The 27,886-nt window shown below is 34.6% G+C and overlaps 2 protein-coding genes across 6 annotated transcripts in view; one reads left to right on the forward strand and one right to left on the reverse strand.

Moving 5' to 3' along the window:
- Positions 1–5,602, forward strand: part of SCRN3 (secernin 3) — a 29,766-nt gene extending 24,164 nt beyond the window's left edge. For both annotated transcript variants that reach the window (XM_006204874.4, XM_072961188.1), the window contains one exon: positions 3,241–5,602. In XM_006204874.4, coding sequence (XP_006204936.1) covers positions 3,241–3,411 — 171 coding nt within the window. In that variant the 3' untranslated portion in view covers positions 3,412–5,602. The remainder of the gene's footprint in view (positions 1–3,240) is intronic.
- Positions 5,603–7,757: 2,155 nt separating this feature from the next.
- GPR155 (G protein-coupled receptor 155) overlaps positions 7,758–27,886 on the reverse strand; it is a 38,874-nt gene continuing 18,745 nt past the window's right edge. For 3 of the 4 annotated variants that reach the window (XM_072961186.1, XM_015239755.3, XM_072961187.1), the window contains 9 exons: positions 25,915–25,999; positions 25,727–25,817; positions 24,389–24,599; positions 20,886–20,990; positions 18,091–18,227; positions 16,524–16,619; positions 13,956–14,020; positions 12,655–12,792; positions 7,758–9,732 (listed from right to left, as the gene is read on the reverse strand). In XM_072961186.1, the coding sequence (XP_072817287.1) occupies positions 9,441–9,732; positions 12,655–12,792; positions 13,956–14,020; positions 16,524–16,619; positions 18,091–18,227; positions 20,886–20,990; positions 24,389–24,599; positions 25,727–25,817; positions 25,915–25,999 (1,220 nt within the window). In that variant the 3' untranslated portion in view covers positions 7,758–9,440. Of the gene's footprint in view, positions 9,786–12,654; positions 12,793–13,955; positions 14,021–16,523; positions 16,620–18,090; positions 18,228–20,885; positions 20,991–24,388; positions 24,600–25,726; positions 25,818–25,914; positions 26,000–27,886 lie in introns of all 4 variants that reach the window. The other variant, XM_031678335.2, reaches the window with a different exon arrangement.

The following is a 27,886-nucleotide window of genomic DNA, read 5'->3' on the forward strand; positions in this document are numbered from 1 at the left end:
TGTGGAATCTAAAAAAAAAATACAAATGAACTTATTTACAGAACAGTAAGAGACTTACAAACATAGAAAACAAACATATGGTTACCAAAGGGGAAAGAAGGACAGGGGAGGGATAAATTAGGACTTTGGGATTGGCAGATACAAACTACTTTATATAAAATAAACAGCAAGTCCTAATGTATGACAAGAAACTACATCCTTATAATATCTTGAATAACCTATAATGAAAAAGGAGGCAATAACCGATAATGACAAAGGAGATAGATACACACACACACACGAATCACTATGCTGTGCACCAGAAACTAACATAGTATCATAAATCAACTATAATTCAATTTAAAAAGTTTAGATGCTTAGTCTGTAGTAGAGCTATATTATTTTTGACTTTTGGTTAAAAATAATGGTTAAGAATGTATTGTGAATTTTTTAGAGAAATTTAGTATATTAAATATAATAACAATATCTAACATTTATTGAGCACTTACTATATACCAAGCATAATGGTACTGTTACATGAGCTATTTCATTTAATCTTCATGGCTACTTTATGGGGTAGGTACTATTATTATCTAATAAGGTACTATTCTTACCTTTACTCATAAGGAATCCGAGACTTGGAGAGTTCAAGTAGCTTACTTTATATATATCTCACACCAAAAATTGCAAAGCCACTATAGGGGATAACTCCCTGGTCTCTTACGTAATGTTCTTAATCATATACCCTCAGATTAATTTTAACTGAAAGTGACTTGACACCCCATGGACTTAAAATAATAATTATTATAATGAATTGGAGTTAAAAAATGATTAACACTTATTATTTTTAAATGTAAGCATTTTAGAATATTAACATATCACCCAAAATCTCATCTTCAGAAATAAGTAGTTATATTTTGGGGAGGGAGGGAGATAGATAGGTAGACAAATAATTTTATAATATCCATGAGTCTTCAGCCTTCCTGTCCTTTTCCCTCTCTGCCCAGAGGTAAAAAAATAGATTAGAAGGAAATAGAAGGGCTACTAAAGGCTTTTCACAGAACTATCAGCTGATTCCCAGAAATGAAGGAAAGATTACCCATCTTATATCTTTTCTCACCTGCTACTACCAGCTTCTGATTTGTATTGCATATAATTATTTTACTTTGTCAAGATGTATACGTTTACATTCTTTCTAAATTAAATGAATTAAATGAATTTTCCTCCCACACAATTATTTATTTACACTTATCTGTGGTATGTTTACATAGTTACCATGCTTTCCTGCCCCTGCCCCTGCCCTCGGCCTTGCTTATGCTTAAAGCAGAGAGCTCTGTCCGGATCCTCTATTTGTTATGGATTCTTGACAGGACTCTTGGCTTTTTCTGAGACCAGTTTGTTTTCACTTTTGACCTACAGTGTAACCCTTTTTTGTAGCCTAGTGGCTTGGAGTGAGAGGCAAGTGTTTTGTTCTAACAGCCCATTAAGGGTGCTGACCAGGGCCCAAACCACCAGGCCAGGAGTGTCATCCACTCCTTGGGCTTGGCTCATCCCTCAGACTCAGCACAGCACTGTGAAAAATGATGAGCCTTCTGGTTCTTCTTGCCTTTGCTCAAATCCCTCAGTGATGTTTCAAGAATGTCTCCTCTGGAGGGCTTTTCTCACTTCTCCCTGAGCAGCCTGTGCACTGCCCTGATTGCTTGTGATAGTTCTCAAGAGTTGTCAGCTCCCTTTCACCTTCAGTAGTGCTGCTGGGAGGTGGGTTTTACAGACGTACTACTAAATGCCTGTTAAACTAAATTTAATTGCCGATGGACATTTTTCTAAGTAATATTGAAATAAAAATTTAAAAGCAGTTACTATTTTAGGCTTTATTTAATAGGCATTAAATGCTGATTGACAACATAAAGCAGTGAAAAGACAATGGAATTTAACAGAGTTGGGTTCTAGTCCTAGCTCTGTAAGTAACTCCTTTTGTGTTTTAGGGAGCGTCAATCCTACTGGTAGTTTTATTTAACATTTCTTGATAGCTAATGAGGTTGAAAATCTCATGTATTTATTGGCCTTTGGTATTTCCTCTTAAATGACTTGCTCATTATTTTCCTTAAACTGTTTTTCAGATGATTCTTTGTTGTTTTTGTCTCAAAGAGTCAAAAATACGTGAATATTAAGTCTTTGTTATTTTGCAAATTTTTAATCTGCTTATTTAACTTTTTTGTCAGACAAAAGTTTATAATGTAATCAATTGCATTTGTTAATCTTTTCCTTTAAAGCATCTTGATCTCACGCTTCAAAAGGCCTGCTTCATCTCAAAATAAATATAAATTCTGTATTTTCTTCCTGTATTTATGTGTGTATTTGAAAAAAATTTAATTCTTTAAATTATCTGGAATTTATTTTTGTGGATGTTATGAAGTAGGGATATAACTTTGTTTTCTAAAGAGATGACAAATTATTCCAATACCACTTACAGACAAAATACATTTTTTTTCCACTAATGTGAAATGCAGTGTTTCTTTAGAAAAAAAATTGCATACAATTTCATATTGAAGTACATGTCAAGGTTAGGAATCCTTGTTTTCTGGGATTCTGCTCTGTAATCGTTCAAATTTTTAAAATTATGCTCACTTTCTAGTAACTCTCTTCTTACATACTTTTTCTATCAGTATCTACCCTCTAAGTGATCATGTTAATTCATTAATAACTTAAAAATTGCTCCTTTCTGTAAGAATCATGTTCTCTTTTCCTCATTGTTGAGACAGGGAGGAATCATAGAGAAAATGTCTTGTCTTTGAGTTGTTCTTTCCCTTAAATGTCACTGTTCTGTTTCCTTTGTTTAATCAGATAATACTAGTTTTAAATGTAGAAGATCTAAAGTCATAAAAAATATCTCAGCCTCAGTTTTCAGCAGCCTTCCCCATACATAATATCAGATTTTCAATTGACCTGTTATTTGTCTTTTCTATTTCTTGCTTATAGGCTAATCCTACATAATTATTATTGTCTTTTCTACTAAAAATAACTAATAATTTGGGGTTAATACATTAACTCAATCTAGAACAGTAATTTTTTTTCCCCAAAGAATTTCATTCCTTTATTATCTGTAGAATAGGAGAAGGGAACTGAACCAGAAGTAGAAACTGGATGAACAAAAATTTCTGTAAAGTGGTTTGGAATTTGGTTAGACTTGTGTGTGTGCATGAGTGCACATGCACATGTGTGTATGTGTGTGTTTATTCACTTTTATTTTTAATTGTTCAGGAAAAAGCCAAAGCAATGTTGGACAACATGAGGAAACTGGAGAAAGAACTGTTCAAAGAGATGGAATCAGTCCTTCAGAACAAGCATCTTGATGTGGATAAAATTGTTAATCTTTTCCCTCAGTGTACAAAGGATGAAATTAGAATTTATAAGTCAAATATTAGTTCTTAGTGATCCATAAATGGTTAGCAATCTTCCTCAAAGTTAGAATCTATTACCTTGGTAAATAATATAAGTTTGAGCAGATCTGATTGTTCTTTACTAGCACTCAAGCGATAGCTTGGCTTCTAAAACTGCATATAGCCTTGATGAAATACTAAGAAAATAACATTAGATTTGGACACATATATCATGGATAGCCAAGTGTTACTTGAGGTATCGACTTGTATCATTATTATTTTTATCTAAAATACCTTTGTAAAAGTCACAATAATTAAATATTCAATTCTGTGTAAAACATGAAACATTAAAATAATACATGCATTTATGTTTATTATAATTATGTATTGGCCTCAAATAATTTTCTCAGCTACAACAAGAAAGCATATTTTTCTTTAATAATGGAAAATACTGTCTCAGCTAATGAGTTTTTGTGCTTTAGGCAAGTATTAACCAGCTCTAGCAAAATTTTCTAGATTTATACATTGTCTTATTACAGTGTTTTAATTCTGAAGAGGTACTTTTATTAAACTCAGATGTGCGCTCTGTTAAGACTTAGCTGACCAGTGAGCTTTTAGCTCTAATTATCTAGCATTTTTTGGTCTGTGCCACTTAATAGGCTTTTAGCTTAATGTTTTTAGAAGAGCTTTCCTAGGAGATTAGGAAATGGAATAAGGGAGTCAAGATCTTAGGAGATACTGTTTTGGTGTCTCAGATCTCTCCCATCTTTTACTTCTGTTCATTCAGTGAAAATAGGAACAGGAATGAGATAGTAGTGATGAAATACAAATATTAGTGTATTATGAACATTAAGAATATTATAATGTATAATGTATTATGAACATTGTAAATGAGTAATAATATCTTCCCAAAGTTTATAAAACTTTGTTTAAGTTACATAGAGATTACCAAATAAGACTCTAAGCTACAAATACAAACAAGAAAAATCCAACTCAAAAATAATACTATATATTTATTGTTTCTAGAAATTTCTATTTTAGGTATTGGATCACTTTATCATATTTATTGGTCGCTATCATTGCAATTAGGAATATTACTAAAGTAGTGGATTATTATATTTAAAGAATGCTCAGGAAATTTTTTTTTAGTTCTCTCATAAAAATCATAATCTGCCTGATCCTGCTCTTGTCTAATGCAGGGCTGCCATTACAAAAGATACCTGTCTCAAGAACTAAGTTAATTCTGATTTGCCTTATATATCCCTCAGTGATAGGTTCTTCCTAAATCATGAAGACCCTTGGCCAATCCCCACACACCTCCCCTCTCTCTCTTTTTTAATATATGAGGGAGCTGAGGGTAAGCAGTTCATTGATTTGTTTAGGCACACAAACGTGAGTCTTATTTCTCTGTTTAGGCCCTGCATGTTTTCACTGTTTCCTTTGACACCACGCTAGACCAAACTAGCACCAGGCTCTCACCTGGACCACAGTAGTTAAGTTCTTCTACACCCATTTTTTCCCTTTATCTTTATCCACATGGGTCACTGCAGCCAGAATAATCTATTAAATTTTTTAATGTGATCATGAATTTCTCTCCTAAAACTTCTTTTAAAAATAGACTTTATTTTTTAGAGCAGTTTTAGGTTTAAACAAAATTGAGCAGAAAATACAGAGTTCACATATACCCCCTTTTCCTCTACCCGCCTCTCCTCCACTCCCCTTACCATCAGCATACCACACCAGAGTAGTACATCTGTTACAATTGATGAACCAACACTGACACATCATTATCACCCCAAATTCACAGTTTACATTAGGGTTCACTCATTGTACATTCTGTGGGTTTGGACAAATGTATAATAATGTGTCCACAATTATAGTATCATACAGGTCAGTTTCAGTGCTCTAATGTCCTCTGTGCTCCACCTGTTCTTGCCTCTCTACCACTAACCTCTGGCAATCACTCATCTTTTTATTCTCTCCATAATTTTGCCTTTTCCAGAATATTATATAGATGGAATCATACAGTACATATCCTTTTCAGATGGGCTCTTTAACTTAGTAATATGCATTTAAGTTTCCTCTATGTCTTTTCATGGTTTGATAGCTCATTTCCTTTTAGTGCTGAATAATGTTGCATTGTCTGGATAACCTGGTTGCTGATATCCACTACTGAAGGACATCTTGTTTTTTTCCATGTTTTGGCAATTTATGAATAAAACTGCTGTGAACATGTGTGTGCAGGTTTTTGTGTAGATGAAAGTTTTCAACTCATTTGGAAAATACCCAGGAGCATGAGTGTTGGATGGTATGGCAAGAGTATGTTTAGTTTTATAAAAAAGTGCCAGACTGTCTTTTAAAGTGACTACTGTACCATTTTACATTCCTGCCAGCAATGAATGAGAGTTCCTGTTGCTCCACATCCTCGTCTGCATTTGGTGTTGTCAGTGTTCTGGATTTTGGCCATTCTAATAGGTATGTAGTAGTATCTTACTGTTTCAGTTTGCATTTCCCTAATGACATGTGATGCAAAACATCTTTTAATATGCTTATTTGCCATCTGTATATCTTCTTTGGTGAGATATCTGTTCAGATCTTTTGCTCATTTTTAAAAATCAAGTTGTTCATTTTCTTTTAGAATCTAAAACTCTTTTAAAGAGTCATTGAGATAAGTCCCAGTCCTTAACAACTATCAGCAAGATCCTGCCGATTTGCCCCCATCTATATCTCATTATGCTTTCGTCATTGTTTTTTTAAAGTTTTGATTCTGCTCTTTCAGTACCTTGAATGTACCCAGTTTCTTCATCATGGCTGTACCTTCTGCTGGCACCACTCATCTTATGTGCTCTTTATATAAGTAGTTCTTTCTATCCTTTAGAGTTTTGCTGAAACATGACCCTAAGGGACGTTTTCCCCACACCACAAGATCAGATCTCTTGTTACATACTCTCAGAGCCACATGTGATCCTGATCACAAGTGTAATTAAATGTTTAACATCATAGAAGAATAGAAGCTTTATGAGAATAGGAACCATATTTTTTCCCACTGTTGTGTGCTCAGTGTTCAACATTATGTCTGGCACAAGCTAGATGCTCAATAAACATTTGTTAAATTAACATTCAAGTACTGATGGAAAGAATTTATAGTCTTCTTCTCTGCCTGTAAAGATGAGAAAATTAGCTAGACAATCTACCTGTACAACTTGGTAGCCTTTTATAAGTCTGAGGTCAACCTGTTGCCTTTTTCCACATTCAAAATGGGAATACGAACTCCCTGGATAAAGACAAGTGTTATTTTATTTACATAACAGATAATTAATTTATAAAATTGTTTGGGAGATTTTACTGTATAAATCAAGTATGGTATTTGGGCTTTAGTACTTAATGCCTTGTGGTATATTTTAGAAAACTTAAGGTTTTCTTAAATTTCATGTGTTAAGGATAAAAAATAGAGTAGCTGAAATTAAGGAGTTTTTTTGGTCAACCTATAAATGATGTGGTTTATTATTTACCACTACATAATAAACCAAGGAGATAATCTAATAAATTGTATATATTTTAGACAAAGCTAGTTTGATCTTTGATGAAATCATGAATTTATATATTAATTTTAATAAAAATTTGCCCTAGAAATAATTATGCAGCCTAGAATTTTGGAAATCTAATTTCTGTTTATAAAATTTGCCCCAAAAATAGGTTCTACAGAGTAAATGTTTCTTAAATTAACTACTTCAGGCTTTTAGCATAACCATTGTAGAAATTTATCATCCCATCTTCTCCTGAAAAATGTGGTAACATTTCTGATTCTGAACTGTGTTTCCAGTCATCACTCATCACTTGACCACATGTTCAGTGGTCTAAAATAATTTAATATCTTACATGATATGAGGTAAGATGGGGAAAAAACTAAGAGCTGTATTCTGCCGCATAGTAAACATGTAAAATAATAGTTTACATTATTTTTTGCTTTTAGAAACTTACTGATCATTAATTATTCTTAAAATGCCAAGCACACTTTATCTTATTTTAAAAATATTGAAGTTTAAACATAAGCCAGTCTTGGAATTACTCAGTGAGAACAAAGAAAAGAACAGTTGACCATGCTGAAGATTAGTATAAAAGGGGTAGATTTTAAATCACAATTGTATCAGATAATTTTCTCTGTGATCCTGAATATTAAAAATTGTGAAATATGTGATAACGACTCTAATGTCATATTGGCTTATTCATAAAAAGTGTTTACCAAGTGCATAATTGGGCAAGGCCCTGTGCACAGGTAACCGTAGGGTCACCAACAATCCCAGGTGACTCACTTAAGGAAACATTGAAAACCTATGGAAGAGACCTCTCTGATGGCTTCTGCATTATTCGGATTATTCAAAGAAAAGACGTTGGCAATGCAAGTTAAAATAGGTATTTTATTGTGAAACTTGCTTTGTCAGTGAGTAAAAGTTACAAATATTTTCATTTAATAAAATTAGCACATCCTTAATTCTAAAAACATCTCTTAAAAGCCTTCATTACCTGAAACTGCAGATCATTCTGAGTCAGGGTTTTCTTTTAGTGTCTCCCATGGAAAAAGATGCTGCCAATTCCCTTCATGCAAATAACAGAACATGTGTAGTATGACTTGTTCACAAGCAAAACAAGTTCCCCACTTGAGTCTGAGTTGCCTGCATGCATATGAATTAACTTCTTTATTGCCGTAACTATAAAAGTCTCCTGGTACAGCAATGAGGCTTTACTCCTGAGCATTCTGAGAACTATAATGTGGTGATACTGTTTTTAAAAAAAGTTATGCAGCAAGACAGTTCTGCTGAAAAACACCCCCATTCTCTAATTATAACTTAAAATTGGTATTGGTTAATACTACACACTAATGTATAAATTACTTGTTAAATACACTAGGCTTCCATGCAGGGTCATTTTTTTTTTAATTACATATTTGTTGTATTGAAAGGGCAATGATTTAATTCTATAAATGATTTTCTAAATGGCTTTTACATATGATGCTAAAAGTATGAGACAAATAAATATTTGAAACAGTTTTAAATAAGTTAAACCAACACTGACACCTAATAATTAAATAGAGGTTCAAAGGTCATATGAATAGACGTCTCTTTAATTTACTGAAGATAAAGCTTATCTGAGGGCAACATTTAGTAATTTTCAAATTTATAGATTTTTATACATAGATACTGAAAAAAACTAAATTGTAAATGTAAAAGTAGGATGTTAGGCATAGAATTTTTAAATCTTGGCTTGAATTATATAGTTTTTTTCATCTTTTTAACTGCAGGGAATAAGGTAACAGGGCTATACTTCTGCACTGGGATGCTTTGTGCAAACACCAGAAATGCTACATCACATGGCAATAATTTTGTTCAGAAATTTAAATGGATCTGCTGAACTTACTACTTTTAGTACAAAAGTTAAAGATTAAACTATACTTCTGTTGATGAGTTTTAGAGAGAATAATATATATGGAGGTTCTTATTCCCCTCCGAATGGCACAGATTAGTACTTTGGATAGAAAAGCAAGAGAATATAAACCTTAAAAAAATAGTGCTTCTAGTTTTTAATGAGTACTATTTGTCAAGGAAATGGGAAAAATAGAATAGGAAGGCCTCTTATTAGAATCATTAAAATTCTTTTTTAGGAGACGCTATCAATAAGTACAAAGTTGTCATAATTTAAGGTCCATTTCCTGCCAGCAGCATCCCTGCCAGATTTGGCAATTTTAAAGAATAATAAATTGGATGTTGACTTTGAAATTATAGCAAATAGCTGCAGGAAGAATGTTTAAAAATGTTGGCGTAATTAGTTTATAGTAATTATTATATTCATTGTCAGAACTTTAAAATTTGATTTGGTTCTCTTTTTCCTAAGTCAGTTTTCTGTGTATTTTACATACACATGAACTCACAGAATGTTAGCATGGGGTGGGAACATGTCTTGTCAAATTTTACAGAAGAGGCAACTGAGACTCAGAAAGGTTGGGTTTGCCCATGGTCTCGCAGCTAATAAGTAATAGATCTGGGGCTAGAATAGGACTCCATGTGGGGTTGTCTGTTTCATAATTTAAGTCTTAGGAGATGGGGATGAATGCTCAGTTTCTTTATATCTTTCCTGTTGGGGAATGTGTGCATTAATAGCAGGAGGACTCTGTTCAGGACTCTTCTGAAGAAACCTGTAAAACAGGTACTCATCCCGAAATTCATATTCATTGGTGATATGTTGGATGACTCCCCCTTGCACCAGTCTGTCTCCATATATCACAGCTTCACCACGGTCAGAGGCAAGGCCGACTTCAATTAGCCAGTTCACCAGGTCACAGCCACAGAAGGTCCCAGCAGAAGTCTTTGCACCACACCTGCATGTCAAAGGAATGATTCACCCATATGTTCTGTAAATCTGGTATCAGCACTGCATGATGGAGGACAAGCAAGGAAAAACAGAAGGAGACAGGGAAAGACAGCGCGATAGTTACAAGGTGGCAGGAATGAAATTATTCTGAATAAAAAGGGTTTATTAACTCACTTGACCCTAGAAAGACCCACCAGAGAAAAATAAAATATGCCAATAATGCTTGTGAAAACAGAAATACTGAAACAAAACAATGACTTAGATAATGTAAATGCATCAACAAAGAAATGTTCTTTTTATAGTAGGTGGCCTTTTATGATCAGATCCATTCTGTAGACAGCTGACTATTATATAAGTTGCACTCTTAGTTATAATAAATAATTTAATTGTTTCAGGAATGTTAAATCATATTTTTGCAAGCTCTTAAGAAGTGACAATTTTTACTAAATTACTTAAATCAAATTTTATATTTTCTGCTTATCACAATGCCCACAAATAGCCTTTCTTCTTGCCCTGAGCAAGGAAATCATACTGATATGTTTACATGTTAGGAATTTGCTGAATTAGGAAGCAGGGAAAGAATAAGTGAGATTTATCTTGCTACAAATCTAAGAGTTTTTCCTTCATAGTGTTGACTGTATTCCCCACACTGTACATTTCATCCTTGTGATTCATTTATTTTGTAAAGGTAAGTTTGTACCTCTTAATCTCCCTCACCTATTTATTTCTTTTCTTCCCGCACCCCCCTCCCTTCTGGCAACCACCTGTTTAGTCTCTGTATCTGAGTCTGTTTCTGTTTTGTTATGTTTGTTCATTTGTTTTGTTTCTTTAGACTCCACAAATAAGTGAAATCATACAATATTTGTTTTTCTCTGTCTGACTTATTTCACTAAGCATAATATACTCTGGGTTGATCCACGTTGTTGCAAATGGCACAATTTCATTCTTTTTTATGGCTGAGTAATCGATATCTATATCTATATCTATATCCCACATCATCTTTGTCCATTCATCTATTGATGGACACTTAGGTTTCTTCTATATCTTGGCTATTGTAAATAATGCTTCAGTGAACAAAGGGGTACATATATCTTTTTATCAGTGTTTTAATTTTCTTTGGATAAATATCTGGGAGTGGAATTGCTGGATCATATGGTAGTTCTGTTTTTCATTTTTGGAGGCATTTCCATAAGATTCCTTAGGTTTTTTAAATTTTTGATTATGAATCTACTTCTTAATTATTTAAAATTTGCCTTCCTAATGCAAATATGGGGTGCCTCAGGTATGAGGGAAAGAGAAATGTAAAAAAAACCAATTAAGTGAATTCTGTTCATTTTTATACAAATATGCAATAGACAACAGGAATCTGTCCACAAGCATTAGTCAAGTTGTAAAACCTAAAGTGCTTGACAACAGGAAACAGTAGATGAAAATCAAAATGAAATGAGAAATAGGTGACAAAATTTTAACACATTTAACCACAAATGAATGTACATTAGCATTTCATACAGAAATTAGAAAAGAGGTTAATATACATGAAACATTTCTCAAATACATAAAATCACAATATTGTAACATCAGTATTTTACTTATTAATAAGATATCTTAATTTATGCTTGGCAACTACAAACATCACTTTGAACAAGGCTTACATGTTACACCCTGAGTCTGAGCCTTCTTCCTGCTTGTTGATTTTAAATATATAACCCAACACCTCCTAATCCACACATGAACTGATTAATATTTGCTTCCTGATGACAGAGCTGTGCAGGGTGGCAGAGGATGTGCCACTGGCAGGAAGCAGAGCAGTACCACTGCTAGCCTGTGCCCGTTCACCGTCTGGGATGGAGGCAGCCAGGCATGTTGCAGATGGCAAGAGCTGTGCTTCCTGACAGTCAGCACACAGTGGGCCTGGCAGAGCTAACATGGAGTTCCCTTTTTTAATCTTAAAAAGCAGTTTCAAATTGTAGAAACTATCCCTAGATCATACTTTGCAATTATTGTCTTTGGCTCTTTAAGGGTGGGAAACTAATTTTTCTTCATAGTTTACCATTTCTAAAAACTGGGCTAGGCCCATCATATAGGCTTTGTTATCTAATGCAAACAACTTTGAGAGCTAGCTGTTTTAAAGAAGAGGAAAACTAAGGTTTGGAGAATTGAGCTTGCCCATTGTCACACAGCTGAAAGTGGCAGATCCAGGAGTTAAGTTCTAGTATTAGGCCCCACCCAGGGAGTCCCCTTTCCAGGCTACCTTCTGGCTATAAAGAAATATAATGGCCTAATATATACAAATAAATTATCCTGAATGATAATTTTCATAAATTTTCAATTTTTCAGTTGTAGACATTAAAGTATTTGTTTCTTTATGTTTTGTTTTCTCTCTTTTATGACAACCAAAAATATTGGCACTGTAACATTTGTTTATTCATTTCCTGCTATATACTCCATACCGTGAAGATTAGAAAAATATATATGATGAAGATTAGGACTTGAGGTGAAAAATAAGCAGCAGAAATAAGAGACAGAAATTTCATTTCATTTTCTTGACAATATCATTAGTGATATGAAATAACATACCACTAGGAGATAGGGAATATAAAATCACCTCTAAATATAGTGTATCTCAGAGTTTTGTGAAAGATACTAATGGCCAATGTGAAGTGAATGTTAATATTCTACTACATTTTGATTCATTCTTAAGTTTTCATATTTTATATGGAAACTGAAAATTATATGCCATTAAAAAATGTAAAAATCAAAATGATATGACTCATATATGCTGTTTCCTAAATTGATAAGAGCTGTTTTAACTTTTACATGTATATGTGTTATTGATTAACAATCATGAAGTTAGTCACAAGCACATTACTTAGCATATTACAAACTAAGATTAATTATCTAAAATATAATTATCTGAACCTGTACTTACCTTCTTTCCTTGACAATGTTTTGGATGCAGAGGTCACGGTGATAATGGATAAATTGTTGACAGGTCATTTTTATTTCCTCGGGAACAGGAGAATTCTTGCTTTCTGCTGTTTCTTTATTGTTCCATAAGAATTCAAGTCTAAAAACCAAAATTTAAGGAGGTGATTTTTAAGGAGAAAAACAGCCCGGAGAGAGCACCCCTTCTTGTTTATCACCCCGTCTGTATGGCTCTTCCAAGGCTGCCGTTCACCACAGCTGTCATCTATAACACCCAGACATCCTTAGTCTCGGAAGCAGAAACATATTTCTCCTGCACTCAGTTTCCTGTTCAGAGCAGGTTATAAACCCTCCAGATACGTTTGACCCATTTCAGTTTCCACCAAAAAATGAAGTTCCTTACTCATTCTATTATTTTAAAATGCAAAAATAACATACAGAGAGCAAGTATTCTGTTTAATCATTCTCCAATTTCAGTACCAGAGAGACAAATACTAGGATCTGGAGTATAGAACAATTGTGTTTTGCCAGCCCAGACAATGGATCTGTTGACTCTTTTAACTATTCAACGTAATGAAGCTGATAATCAAGTTCAATGACTTTCCTATTATGCTTTTCTTCAACTACATTTTAATTGTGATGATGAAAAAAGGGATAAGAAAGAACAGGGACCATTTACTGGGCACTTTTTATGTAGCTGGTAGGATAAGTTTCATTAGCACTTCTGGTTTCTACTAATTTTGACTTTGAAAACAAATGAGGAAGTAGAAGGATTCGCCCCTCCACCCCCAACCACTTACTCCCATCCCGAAGCTGGAGTGTTCCCACTTCATTATTTTTCATAAGAAAAAAAAATCCTGATCTGAATTCAAAGAAACTCTTCACGAAGTTAATTGAAAAAACTGAAATTTAAGAAAGAAGAAAACTCGATTTTTCTATAAATTGTCAGCTTGATAGAGAAATCCTGTTATCAAAGGAGAAAGACAATCAAACATAGACCTTTGGGGGCACATCACCTACTACTTCCATTTCTAAATACGTTTTCAAGTTTCATTTTACTTTATGTAGTTAATGGCATAGATAGAAGTCAGCTTCCATGAACTCTTCTTAAAATGCAAATTACAATGTTGGATTAATGACAGTTCTTCCCGTATTTCCTCTGCAGTTATTTACAACAAATATGTGAATCAACATATAACCTTTCTGTGGTCTCCTAGAAGTTATGAAAGGTTTAAAAATATCAGTATCTTAATAGAATGGCTTTGTCATCATCTATACAGTTACAGATTTTAAAACTAAATTTACCTTCTTTTGAAAGGTAGGATGATTAAATGTTTGTCCAGTCCAAAGATGCCGAAGGAAATAAATCCCTATGGAAGAAAAAAAATATTTTATGAGTTCTACAATAAAATTTTAAGACAGAGAAAAGATGGAAGCCAAAAAATTTAGTGCTTCGGAAGTAAACCTCTAATGACTAGAGCAACGTTTTAAACAGAACACACAGGCAGGCCCTCTAAAGTTCAGTGCCTGAAGGCAGGTATCGTCAGTCCTCTGTATCACAGGCTGTATCTGTGGATTCAACCAACGGTGGATTGAAAATATTTGGGAAAAAATTCCACAAAGTTCCAAAAAAGCAAAACTTGAATTTGCCACATACCGGCAACTATTTACATATCATTTACATTGTATTAGGTATTATAGGTAATGTAGAGATGATTTAAAGTATATGGTGAGGGGGGTAATATATAGCTCAGTGGTAGAGTGTGTGCTTAGCATGCATGAAGTCCTGGGTTCAATTCCCAGTACCTCCACTGAAAAATAAAGTAAGTAAAATAAATAAACCTAATTACCTACCCCCACCAAAAAAACCACAAAAGTATATGGGAGGATGTACATAGGTTACATGCAAATACTGTGCCATTTTATATAGGGGACTTGAGCATCCATGAATTTTGGTATCTGAGGGGCATCCTGGAACCATTCCCCCTCAGATACTGAGGGACAACTGTATGGTGCTTGGCTGCCTTTTCCCAATCATCTTTCCTGCTAATTATGAGGGGTGATATAAGTTAGTGCTGAGCAACCACACTTGCATGCTAGCTTACTGAAGAAAAATGAAAACATTTAAGTGCCCTATGTCTTTTTTTGCCCTTTCTAAAAAGAAAATACAATAGCTCCCATTAGGCTCAAGTACTTCTTTATTATTTTTCTGTTAAAACTTAAGAAATTATAGAATTATTAAGTACTGTAGTATCTGATTATAATGAAATAACTGAACAAAATTTATGTGAAATGAAGTTGGCTAGTGCTTAGGGAAAGGGTTTGAAGAATTTGAGGGTGATAAGGCAAACTGGCACCAGATAACAGCCACATATCAGGATGATCAGGACTGCCTGGGGAGATGCGAGGCTGGGAACTGCCATCTGTCAGGCACAGTGGGGTAAGGATCTAGGTGCAGGTTGGTGAGGGTGGGATGGAGAATGCAATAACATGAAGGACCTACCTGTCTTCACCTCAAATTACAAATCACCAAAAGGGAATAATCTTACTACTGCACCTCCTCAGGAGGAAAACGGGATGGGAGTGGGCTTTGTATCTCCTTCCTTTGAAGCACTTCAGCCATAAGCTGTGGGGGCAGCATTTCAAACGCAACATTCCTGGCATTAGCTTCTATTTGTGAAGCTTTGTCAGTCCCAGTCCTAGGATGCCTCAGCTTGCAGTGGGCTTTCTGGACATAAAATGCGGGTGAGACTCTGATTTGTCGACTTACTATTTTATAGTTCTTGGGTACAAAGTCAAATCTTGAAAATTATCACAAAGTCAGGTGAGCATCACGTGGCCCTTAGGATGCTCATGTCTGTCTATAATAAACTGATACGTCACTTGTCTGTCTAAATAGAGCCATTTCTACTCCCACAATAAAGGCAAAACAAACTGGAAATATTTCAAGGAATTAATGTTAGGGAAAAACTGGCAGGAGCATTTACTGATAAATGTTCACTAACTAATATGGCCAATTATTTCAGGTGTAATAGGCAAACCCAGTGATTTCAAGTACTGTATTTTTTTCAACCTGATACTTAATCTGGGGATTGATATTCTCTAAAATGTAAGAGATTGAAGGCAGAATACATTTTATAATTTGCACATAAAAATATTTTCCCAGTAGGTAAAATATCATTTATCCTTAAATATCCATTTTAATAGTGACATAAACAAAGACAACAGCACCTGTCGTATTAGTTCTTCATGGAATTTTAGTGTCTAATTTTTAAATTGGGGGTGATAAGTCTACTTTGCAGATATTGTGATGTTTAAATGAAACTGTTAATGTAAAATATTTTTAAATGTTTGGCATATAGTAGACTTTCAAGGTAACTTCTTTCCTTGGCCAAATTTTATTTATATACCGTATGATTTTTTAAAAAGGTTTAAGTACCTATAATATAGTTCAAGAAACATCAAATGTAAATGAAGTGATGTGCATTAAATTAAGTGGCTAAACTAAAGGTGCAGAGAAGTTAAGTCATCTTCGCAAAGCAACTTATTAAGGCCACAACAAAGTTTAAAAAGAACCCGGAACATCTTGTCCCTGCTTAAATTATCATTCTTTATCTCAAAACCAAAGCAGAAAACTATCTGGTATTTCTGATTGAAACACTCAGTGTGCATTCTGATGACTTTAACCAATATAATAATTCATCTCTACTAAGAGATACGCAGCAGCTGTCAGCTGTCACGAACACCAGCAGCTGGCAAACAAACTAAACCCTCTTGATTTTAAAGAAAACAACAACATCCGCACCCCCCCCCCCGCCCAATCAACACATCCAGGAAAACAACAATCCCTCAGAGTTCTCGGTAAACAAATACCTGGCCAAAGTTAAACACAGCACAGAAAAACTGTAACTCAACATACAGTCTTCCAGGCTCTTGGTTGAATAGCCACCATAAACAACTGGAAAGATTCTGTAGAGGAAGGAGAAAATAGTACTTTAAAATGAAGCAAGCTGATCATTTGTCTATATCCAGAACACAGTACAATAACTTACCTACTTAATAATTAGGAAGAAAAGGACTAAGGGGAAAAACACAGAGAATATAGAGGCTTTGTCTTTCAAACAACAGGTTTCAACCTCTCTTCTCGACAGATGTCATTCAAACAGCATCTATTCTGATCAGATTTGAAGAAGACATGAGCCATAATACAGAAGCTTACATAATACGTCAGGACTTCAACTAGCCTAAGACAGGTCTGATTTTAAAATTAGTTCTACACAGTGAAAACACATCACTGAGCAGCAATTCCTGGCAGCATTTCTTACTTTTTGATTTTGATTCTTAAATAGCAGTTAAAATGGTGCTGATTCTATGTAATGAGCATCCCAGTGTGAAAAGGGTAAGAAGGTTTCTTCATGGGTTATAATGATCCATCTCCCATCGCTAGGCAAGTTAACGCTTGAACTATCTCAAAGAATTATATAATAACTGGTAATTCACAAAAGAAGACATAGAACTAATTTTTAAAAACCTTTTAGTAATCAAAGAAATGCATTTTAAAGATGAAGTGCTATATTTCACTTATAAAATTATCAAATTAAAAAAATTGTAACAGTCAAAGTTGGTGAGAATACAAATCTATACTATTTCTTTGGAAAACTAAACTTAGGAGAATGTATCCCAAGGCACAGAAATATTTATATTCTTTGATCCAGGTTTCCCAACTTTGAGAATCTGTCATAAGGAAATATACTGCATGGAGATGTTTATTAGAGCATTCTGAAAAACTAGGAACACTCCATAAGAAAGTGGTTGAGTAAATTATAATGCATCTCTTTTATGGTTTATTGAGGAGTCATTTAAAGTAAAGGTTATGAACACTTTGTAGCAACATGACATAAGTCACAAAGCAGGAGATAAATCTGTATGTATCATTAGAACCACGAAAAATGTATTAAAAAATAGAAGGCAATAGTATGATGGATATTTTTTCTCTTTTCTCTATTTTGTAAGTGTCCATTGTATGAGGTGGTTATGTTATTTTCATAATGTAAAATTATTTTAAAAGTTTATTTATCTGAGGAATATCTTCTGAGAGACCATGTAGGCATTTATCCATTGAAGTCAGTCAAACAGTATGTTAGGAGTGAGTGGTCTGCACACATCATGGAGATAGGTGGTTTTACCAAATTCTAGGTTCAAAGCATAGGATGAGTGAGTATTCCAAGCAAAATAAGCTATCGGAGCACTTAGGCAACAGGGTAACGTGAATTATTTGTTCTCCCCTGCCCCAAAACATTTAGCTCAAGATTAGGATTCAGATGGCCCAGCTGCCACCCCCCTGGGAAGTAACAACAAAGTTTCTGCCAGATGCCTGAATAAAACCTTTGCCAAACATTTAAAGAAACGGCCCCCTAACAAAATGAGAAGAAACATTTACAGCAAACAGGCCAATAATGAGAAGTAAACACAGCAACACATGTCGAGTCAGTTGCTGGTCTCCACTCTGGAGATACTGCTCCTCTTCCTGTGCTAACATGCAGCTCTGGGAGTTACAGCGACTCACACAATGTTCATCTATAAAACAGTAAGTACAACAATTTGTAATCAGAGCTTTTTATTTCAGTGCATTTTAAATTCATAATGACTTCCTAAACAAACCACCACATATGCACATTCAGCTCAGAACCAGTATATTATTTTAGATGAAATCTGAGGAAGGCTCCTTCATGTTGTTTTAGGAGAATTCTACTTGTAGAGTGTTTTTATCCAAAAAAATTTGAGTAGGACGCAATAGTTCCTTTCTGCAGTATTCAACAATGTAACACACACATACTTTTTTAAGGCTAAAATAATTCAGTTTTCACATGTGATAAATCTGTATCTTGGTCACAAATACCCTATTTTGGCTAAGAGCAAAACAAATTTACTACTACCACCTGCCTTTCATTAAAGAGTTTAAACTTTGCCATAGAAAAGACTTTCAAGGAGCCAAATAAAAAACATTATGCACTTTGTTCTTTACATATGGAAGCAAGTCCAGATCACAAGCATAACTTCTTTTTTGGCCTAAAAGAGGTGTGGGGCCTTTCACAAGAAAAGTTTATTCTCCCATGTCAGCGCCACTAATACCTATGGCATCAAAAGCAGGGGAAAACATTTTTCCAAAATAGATGGTAGTCTAACATACAGTCTTTACAGAAAGTCAGGAATTAAAAACACAACTTCACAGCTCTTACCTGCAAGCTAACAATAAAAATTTGTATTTCCCAAAGCCTCTTTTTATTTTTATTTTATTCCATTCAAATTTTTTTTTAAATTGAAGTTTAGTCAGTTTACAATGTTGTGTTAGTTTCTGGTATACAGCATGTTTCAGTTACACACATATATAAACATATTTTCATATTCTTTTTCATTATAGGTTATTACAAGATAGCAAATATAGTTCCCTGTGCTATACAGTAGAACTTTATTGTTTATCTATTTTACATATAGTAGTTAGTACCTGCAAATCCTGAACTCCCAATTTATCCTAAAGCCTCTTTTCAGAAGAGGACTTATACAACCATTAAATGTAGTCTGGCATAACAGCTAATGGCATGAGTGAAAGTTCATAGTGTGAACTAAGCAAAAACAAAGTAGGCCACCAAACTGTCTCTGTAGTATGACCCTATCTTATAACAATTATTTGTGTATATCTTGGTGTAAAATAATTCTAGCAGTATATATAAAATAATCCTGGTCTTAAAATATTACATGCAAATATAAAAATGGATAAAAATAAATTTTGCTATCTTTCATTTGCCTTTTTCACTTGCCCTTGTCCTGTGGCACTGTTTTGAGGATGAGGAACTAATTGTATTGTTAAACTCTAAAAATTCTCATTTGTCCATGGTTTGACTCCCTTTAGACCTTCTTTATTTCAGGCGTAGGAATGATATTAAATTATATCAGCAGATGAAGCCCATATATGATGGCTCTCATTCTATCATTTTTTGTAAAATATGATCAGAAAATCTAAGAAGCCCTTATAACTGAAAAGATTTTTCAGGGATCAGCATTATTAATGGAGAAATGACAGATAAGCAAATTGTAAGGAGATTCTGAGAAACAAAACAAACAAACAAAAAGCTGTTCAACCAAATCACATATTGAGTTTGTTAATGGACTTTACTATTAAGTGTATTGTGTAGGGAGGAAAAGGTATGGAGGAAAACCGTGGGAATTCTAATGTAAAGAAATACTAGCTTTGGAAAAGGAGCACACAGTTAAAATCTGAAACACATGTAACTGAATCCCAAGAGAGGTTTCTTACTGCAAATCAGTGAAGTCCCAACCCAACATCTGATGTATTTTTACTTCTTTCAAGGGAATTGTGAATTCTACTATTTAAGATTCATTCCTAGCCAGCAGATAGCAGCCAAGTAAAATCCTGCCTGAATAATAACTACTACTACGATGTTACTATGTTTAATGAGCATTTAGTTTGTACACCACTCCCTGTGCTTAGTGATTTGCATATATCAGTTCTTATAATCCGCACATTTCTCATATAAAAACATAATGCCTTTGGCAACAATACAGCTGACATGGTACATCATAAAGAGGACTTTTTAGGGTTTCCCTTTCTACTTTGATTAAAGATAAGCATAATCAACTGAAAGTACATTGTGATTTCATGCAATTGTGTTTAGTTGTTTTAAGTAATTTGAAATTCAGACCACTAATGTGATTCAGTCTTACTTGAAATGCCAAAAGGTTATTACTTTTAAGGATTTTTCTTATTTTATAAGAAAGGACATATTTAAAGTATATGGATTCAAAATGTAATTAAGCACTAATTAATTAGTCCTAGCCCTGGGGGAATGGAGTCGGGGAAAGTCCCAGCTTCTAAATCAAGAAAAGAGGCCAAAAAAAAAAGATGGCCTTTAATGCAAACTTCTCAAAATTATCACTTGGGTTAAATTTATTGGAAAACTTGCACACACACATGCATACATGTATGTGTATGTATGTATAATACTACCTATTACTACTTTATAAAAACTTTAATTTTTAAAAAAATGAGTATTCAGTATATGCATGATTATTATACTATTTGCACTTTCCTGCATCTCATTTGAGAATATTCTCAAACAGTGTAGCTTCCATAGCTTCTATGTAGAGTTCTTTTAAGGCATAAGAATAAGGAATCTTTTGTTCCTCAGGCCCATCCTTATAGCCCAGAGCACTTACTTTTCTCAAACGAAGGAGTCACAGGCCTACTGGTGCTTATGTTTGCTACTGGCTCTGTGGATGCGCAGCGTAATTCACCATTTCCCATGGAGCAGGAGCAGCAACCTAACAGAAAAAATAACGTGAGGGTAGAGTCCAACCACAACAGTAATGAACAACTTAAAGAGATGCCAAATAAGACAAACCAAAACCAAGAAAAACAAAACACCAACTCCAAACCCATTCATACACACTTATAAATTTTCCATACAAACATTTCAATGGAAATGTTTTCACGTAGTATCTATCAAAAAGTATTCAGACGTGTTATACAGAAGTTAATACTTAAAGAGCGGCAGACAGAGGATCAGCTCCTTTACACACATTGTCTCCTCTTTGCATGAGACAAGGAAAAGGTTTTTGTTTTTTTGTTTCTTCTCCACCTGATACCTTTTTTAAAAATTAATTTTTTAGGGAAAATGTTTTTATCCATGCTGCTTTATTAACTTCCACTGTGCTTTGGGAAATTAGAATTTGAACACTTTCCTAAAATACAGCTTTGATTTTATCACTCCTTGAAAACATGCACAAACGCTCTATTGCTTACTGCAGTTAATTCAAACTCCTTAGCCTGAATTTGAAAGCTCTCTAGGACTTGGCCCCTCTCCATATGCAACCACTCCTACTATTCAGCAAAAGCCCTTGCTTTCTTTCTGGACAGTTCTTAGTGTCCTTCACAAGTCCCATGCTTATTCAGGTCTCCAGGCATTAAGTCTGGCATGGAATTCATCCAAACCCTCTCCTCCTCTAAGTTTAGCTCAAAACTCACTTTTTTCAAGAATGTGTCTCTTCTAGTTTAGAAGATTCAGTAAAAGCGGTTATATTCTTTTTTATTTTTAAGTATTTACTGCTGAAAATCTCTTGCTGGTTTATAGGTAGATTGGTTTACAGAAGTCACACTGAGATGTCTGCTACAGAGCTGTAATTTTACCCCGATATAGTCAGAAAACTGCATGCAGTGTCTCTTAAAACATTTCACACATAGAGGGACATGGCACTCCTTGACATGGATTATAATAGAGTAACTTCAGTGATAAACTGTATTAAAATTTAATGTATGAAAAAGGAGTAATTTATTACCTAAACATTTGATTTCATATTAAAATAGGCTAGTCTTACATTCAATTATAATTCCACACTTATATGCAAATCATGTATCTCTGACAAATGTGTAGCGAGTGGCAGAGGTGAGTGAGTTATTTTGGATTATTGAGGTTTGGTGAGGCAAGAATGGACATCTGATGTGTTATGTGTTAATATTCCTAGCAAAGCAGAAGAGAGGAGGCTTTAGGGAAGGAAAACAACCAGACAGGTTTATAAACCTTTTCCCTAGGAACACGGGTGAAGAGGCAAATAAAAAGTGCTTTGCCACAGCAGTTTTCAGGGTAGCTTCACAAAATCATGGCATATCTTATCGACCTATCCATCTATCCATCCATTTAACAAATATTACTAAACATGTACAGGAAGCCTGATACCGTGCTAGGTTCTGAGGCGACAATGATGGGCGTGTCAGTCACAGCACTTAGCAGTCTAGTGGGTTATACTGATAATTTAAAAAGCAGTTATGAAGCAGTGAGATAGGAGGGGAAAGTATAAACATTGCAGAAGGTTTCCTAGGAGATAAGCTACAGCTGTCTTCTGGCTCTCCCTTTACTTATATGAAAGGTGCAAACTAGTTTTCCTGCTGGAGATGATGATGAGAGGATTTAAAGAACATCCATGGTACTGTTTGCCATTTTCAAAGGACAGGTAAAGACGTAGCAGAAAAAGTCTCTGGGCTTAAGACACTTAGTTTAGGACTCTCCACACACCTTTGCAGGCCTTTGGGGGCCAGTTCTAAAACACTCATGGGAGAAGACAGAGAGAGCCAGCCGGAAGTGGTGGTCTTTAAGCCCTGTCTGAAACATACAGGATAAACATACAGTCCACAAAGAAAGTGAGGAAGGAAAGGATCCTGGGCGTGATCAGAAGAGTACTGTGGACTTAGGAAAGGTGGCTTTTAAATTTTAGTGAAAACATACACGTCATCCATGAACTTCTGTTTTAAAAGGGAAAATGATCAAGAGGACTCAAAAGAATCAAAACTGATGATATAATCACAATGGATTTAGCAAAGAAATTAGTGAGGACCAAAAAAATGAACTAAAGGAGGCCTGACTGAAGCAGGGTTAACGGAAGTCCCTAGTTGGCAAACTACAGTCCTATGTAGCAGGACCCCACAGTCCTATGTAGTAGGTGTTATTGGCATCAGATATGGAAACCAAGGTACTTGCCCAAGATCAAATAATAGTAAATTGTAGGGTCAGGATTTGAACCCAGGCAAAATGGCTCCAGATCTCCGTTTTTAACCCTGTGCTATCTACTCCCAGTTTGGGAAGAAGAAAGGGAGAGCGGGAGAAGGAAGGCAATGTAAGATGGTAAGATTTGTGGGATTTTCTTCCTTTTAAGATAAAGATAGTTTAAAAACTTTTTTTTAATCTTTTCCTTTCATACCTTCTTATTCTTACTTATATTTACAATACTTTTAAGATTTATCATCTCTCTACTCCACAAACTCTCTAAATAAAATAAACACCAACATTTGTACTTCCTAGCACAATGTTTTATGTCTATAAAATCTCCACGTGTACCAGTGAATCCAGAATGCATACTCTATTGCTGACTCCCCTTCTCCTGAACTGAAGCAAATCCCGTAAGAGTTAACACTTATTAACAAAGTCACTGTTTAGGGTCATATTCTCACTTACACCAAGGATTACCAAACATTTTCTATAAAGGGCCAGATGATAAATATTTTAGGCTTTACAGTCCACGAGGTCTCTGTTGAATGACTCAGCTCTACCAATATAGTGTGAAAGCATCCACAGACAATACAAATGAGCATGCCTGTGTTCCAATAACATGCGACAGACACTGAAATTTAAATTTCATATAACTTTCAAGTGTCACAAAATATTTGTCTTTTAAAATTTTGTCTTCAACCCTTTAAAAATGTAAAAGTTATTCTTTGCTCTTGGGCCATACAAAAACAGGTGGCAGACCAGATTTGACTTGCAGGCTGTAGTTTGCCAGCTCCTAATTTACACATCAACCCAGCTTCAATCAAGCCTCTTTGGTTCATTTTATTGATGGTGCTTGTCAGATATAACACTGTTAAATTAACAAACATAGGTGTTTAGTTTCTTAGAAAGGACCTTCCTTCAGTTGTTACTTTTTTCTAAACTCTCAGGCCCAAGGAAGTCTTAAAATTTAACAAAAGATTACCCTTATAAAAGATTTATAAAGAGAATCTAATGAATGAACTTGCAAGCTCTTTCTGTTATTGACTATGATTCAAGTTCCTCATTTCACAAAGACCTGTGATATTCAAGATAGCTCAAGGAAGTTCCCTTCAACAAAACATTCAGGATACAGAGTATATATAGGCATGTAAGAGTTTCTTCATATTTTAAGGATCATACTTGTTTCTGGGATAGAACTTGTAAAAGGTTCAGGTTCATTTATTGGTTCTGGACTCTCCTCGAAAGCAGTGTTTCCAGGCTCTGCTGCTTTGTGGTCCTGAGACTGGTCGAAACCTTCATAGTGTCCTGCTTGGGAGGTGCGGTTCATGCACATGAGTGAGACGCCGGCTATCACAATACTGCAGAACAGGGTGACTGCCGTGATGATCATCTGCCAACGTACGGAAGGAATGTAAGTCAGTTGCAGAAAAATTAGGGTTTGCTTGTAATCAAATAAGATTTCTAGATGCTTCTTTCACTATACATCATGTCATTAATTTCTTCTACAAGTAATCTAAATGATGGCTGATACTTCACTTCACAGTTTTTGCTTGCTTTAATACGTAGTTCAAATGTACTTTAACTGGAGACTCTGTTATGATGATGATACTAAAAATAATGATAGCTAATACTTACTGAGTTCTAATCGTATGCTAGCACTGGTATAAGTCCTTTACATATATAATATTATTTATTCTCACAACAATCCAATAAAATTCAAAATTACAAAACAGAAAAAAAGGATAAGAAATCAAAATCATTTTAGGAAGGTTTTTTATTTTTAAAAAATACACATCCTTGGGAGGGACAAGGTAGGGGAATGAGATTAAGAGATACAAACTCCCATGCATAAAATAGATAAGAAACAAGGGCATACTGTACAGCACAGGGAAATGTGGCCATTATTTTGTAATAACTTTAAATGGAGTATAATCTATAAAAATATTGAATCACTATGTTGTACCCCTGAAACTAATGTAATACTATAAATCAACTACACATCAGTTAAAACACACACACACACATCCTTGGGAAATTCTGATTCAGCAGGTCCCACAAGCCTCCTACTCAATAGCTTTTCAAGTATACTTTTTCCCCAGATGCTTTTTGTTCCGAAATTTATATTTATGATAGCATTAAAAATCAAGAACTTGGCTTTTATTACTATTGCTTACTTCCTAAATGGATTTAAATTAATCACTCTTTCCTCCAATAGAAGAAACATAATTCACAAGTACATTTAAGAAGACCAAGTAAGTTTCAAATATTTGGAAATTCTCAGCTAAAAACAGATTTAGTCATGTAAAATCTTTCAAAATTTCATTTTCCTTTTTATAGACATGTAAAATCTTTACCACACTTTGAAATATGACTTAACAAAGTGACGTAGGATCACCAGTGTGATAGGCAATAAATTGGAACAGATTTTCAAAATTAATTTTAATGTCTGTGCAAAACATGTTAAGAAGCTGAAAAGAGACATTCTAAAGAACAGAACTGCCTATAAACTCTTCCCACCTGCTCTTTTCCATAAAAGAAGGCTGAGTCAATGCTTTCTCCATTGTGTTTTCCAGTTATCAAAAGAACACCAACAAGGAGAGCAGGGATCCTGTAATAACAAGGGTTTAGAGAGAGGGGAAAAAGACAGGATGAATACTAGCTGCATATGTGGGAACATGTAAGCAAACAGAAAGCTACCAACTTACCCCCAGCCAGATATGATGATGATTCCAACAGGAATTTGTACCCTTTCTCTCTTTTTCAAAAGAAACAAAGAAATTGCTAGAAGGCCTACGAATAAGAAATAGAGATTGAAAGATAGGTAGTTACTCTTGATGTTGATCAGACTTCATGGAACTTTAACCAAGCTTATTTCAATAGTAGTCTGTAGTTCCTGCCCTAGAATTTACTCCTTCTAGATAAATGCTCTCCCAAATATTTTGAAGCAAGTTTTCTTAAAATCATTCATGTTTTCCCTCCTATATTGTTACTTTACTCAAATCTTCTTATTTTATACATAAGGATTTTTTTTTTCAGAAAGCCCAAATCATTTTGTTCTTTTGACTGATGTGTCTGGAGTCAAAGTATATTTGGGGAAAAAAAATTTTAACTGGATACAGAACAGTTCTAAAAATAAAAACACCCCCACTCTGCTGATGCTAAGAAAGTAAAGGCAATTCTTATATAGGTTCTGTTTTTGGAAAATTCACCAAGTCTAAATGATGGACCTTAATACAAATATAACATAGACGTAATACAAAAACAAATGTTTTAAAGTCCTTGAGCTTTCCTTCTACCTTTTACCCAATTATTTATAGAAGTAACATCTTATTTAATAAATTCTGCATAGCTATAGAATCTTAGAACTTTAGGGTTGGAAGGGACCACTGTTTTAAATTAACACCTTCATTTTATAGATAAATAAACAAGGCTTTGCCCAGGCCACACAGCCAGCAGGGGGCAGAGTAAGACTAGAAACCCAGCCTTCCGACAGACGGTAAAGTCTTTCAACTCTGTCAGTGTTTCTAAAACTCAGATCCATGGACCCCTAGGGATTTGAAAATTTCTATGAGAAATGTTAAGTCTTTTTGGTTTATTTGCAATGATAATCTCTGGATGACCACCTTATAACTAAAGTACAGTCTCATTATTTCAGGGATTATATCTGGTTTTATACGAAGTTTAAGCCAAGCGAAGGCTAAATGTTGATATCCCATGACACAGTCTAAATGAACGTTCCATAGTAGACCGAAGAGAGAAAAGCAGGGAGATAACCAGGTCATAAACCCACACATCAAAGTAAAGGCAGGTCAAACTGAAAAAACCCTACCCGGAGAAGTGTGTTCCATTTTACATTTCACACTGTGATTCAGATTAGCAAAACAAGATCCTTTATCATGTTAATTAATGTTGCTAATTAGAATTACCGAGTTTGTACTTTTGTTTGAATCTAATCTGTGGATTTGCTTTGGCTTTAAATTGTATATTAGCTGTATACAAGGAATTCACACCTAGATTTAAGATTATACAGATTAAATGACACTGTGCTAGAAATAATACAAATCAACACCGAGATCTTTGAGAATTGTTTTTCTTTGTAGGGGACCCACACATTATTCAAGTTCAAGAGATACTATAACACCACTACTCCTCCCAGTACACTTGTACACTCTATTGTTTCAGGTTTTCAAAGTGCCAGGGAAACAAGTAACCAATCACAAAAGAGTGCCAATTGTGTTACAATAGCAAGGGCACTCTTTAAAATTCTACTGTTCATCATTCCATTCCTGCCTTGTGAAAATATTGACATGCCATGAACAGGCCCAGTAAGCCTGGATCGCTCACTGATGAAGTGTGAGAGCTTTTGTCTGAATCAATTAAACTCTTTGGGCCTTATTTTCTTTATGTGCAAAATGAGAGATTTAAACTCAACCAGTATTTCCAAAAGTGTAGAGACTCTAGGTGACACAGGGTGAACATTTTGGGGACTAATTATGTGTTTATTTTAACATATGCTTGAGAAATTTTTAACTAACACATGAAATCTGGGATTTTACTGAGATAAAGTTAAATTCAGTAAAGTAAAAAAAAAAAAGAGTCAATTTTGGTGGGAGAGGAGGATAAGTGATATACAGATATGGCAAAATTCATGAGGATGGTTTGCAAATGAGTAAAACT

The sequence above is a fragment of the Vicugna pacos genome, chromosome 5 (assembly GCF_048564905.1).
Source record: "Vicugna pacos chromosome 5, VicPac4, whole genome shotgun sequence".
NCBI classification, from domain to species: Eukaryota; Metazoa; Chordata; class Mammalia; order Artiodactyla; family Camelidae; genus Vicugna; species Vicugna pacos.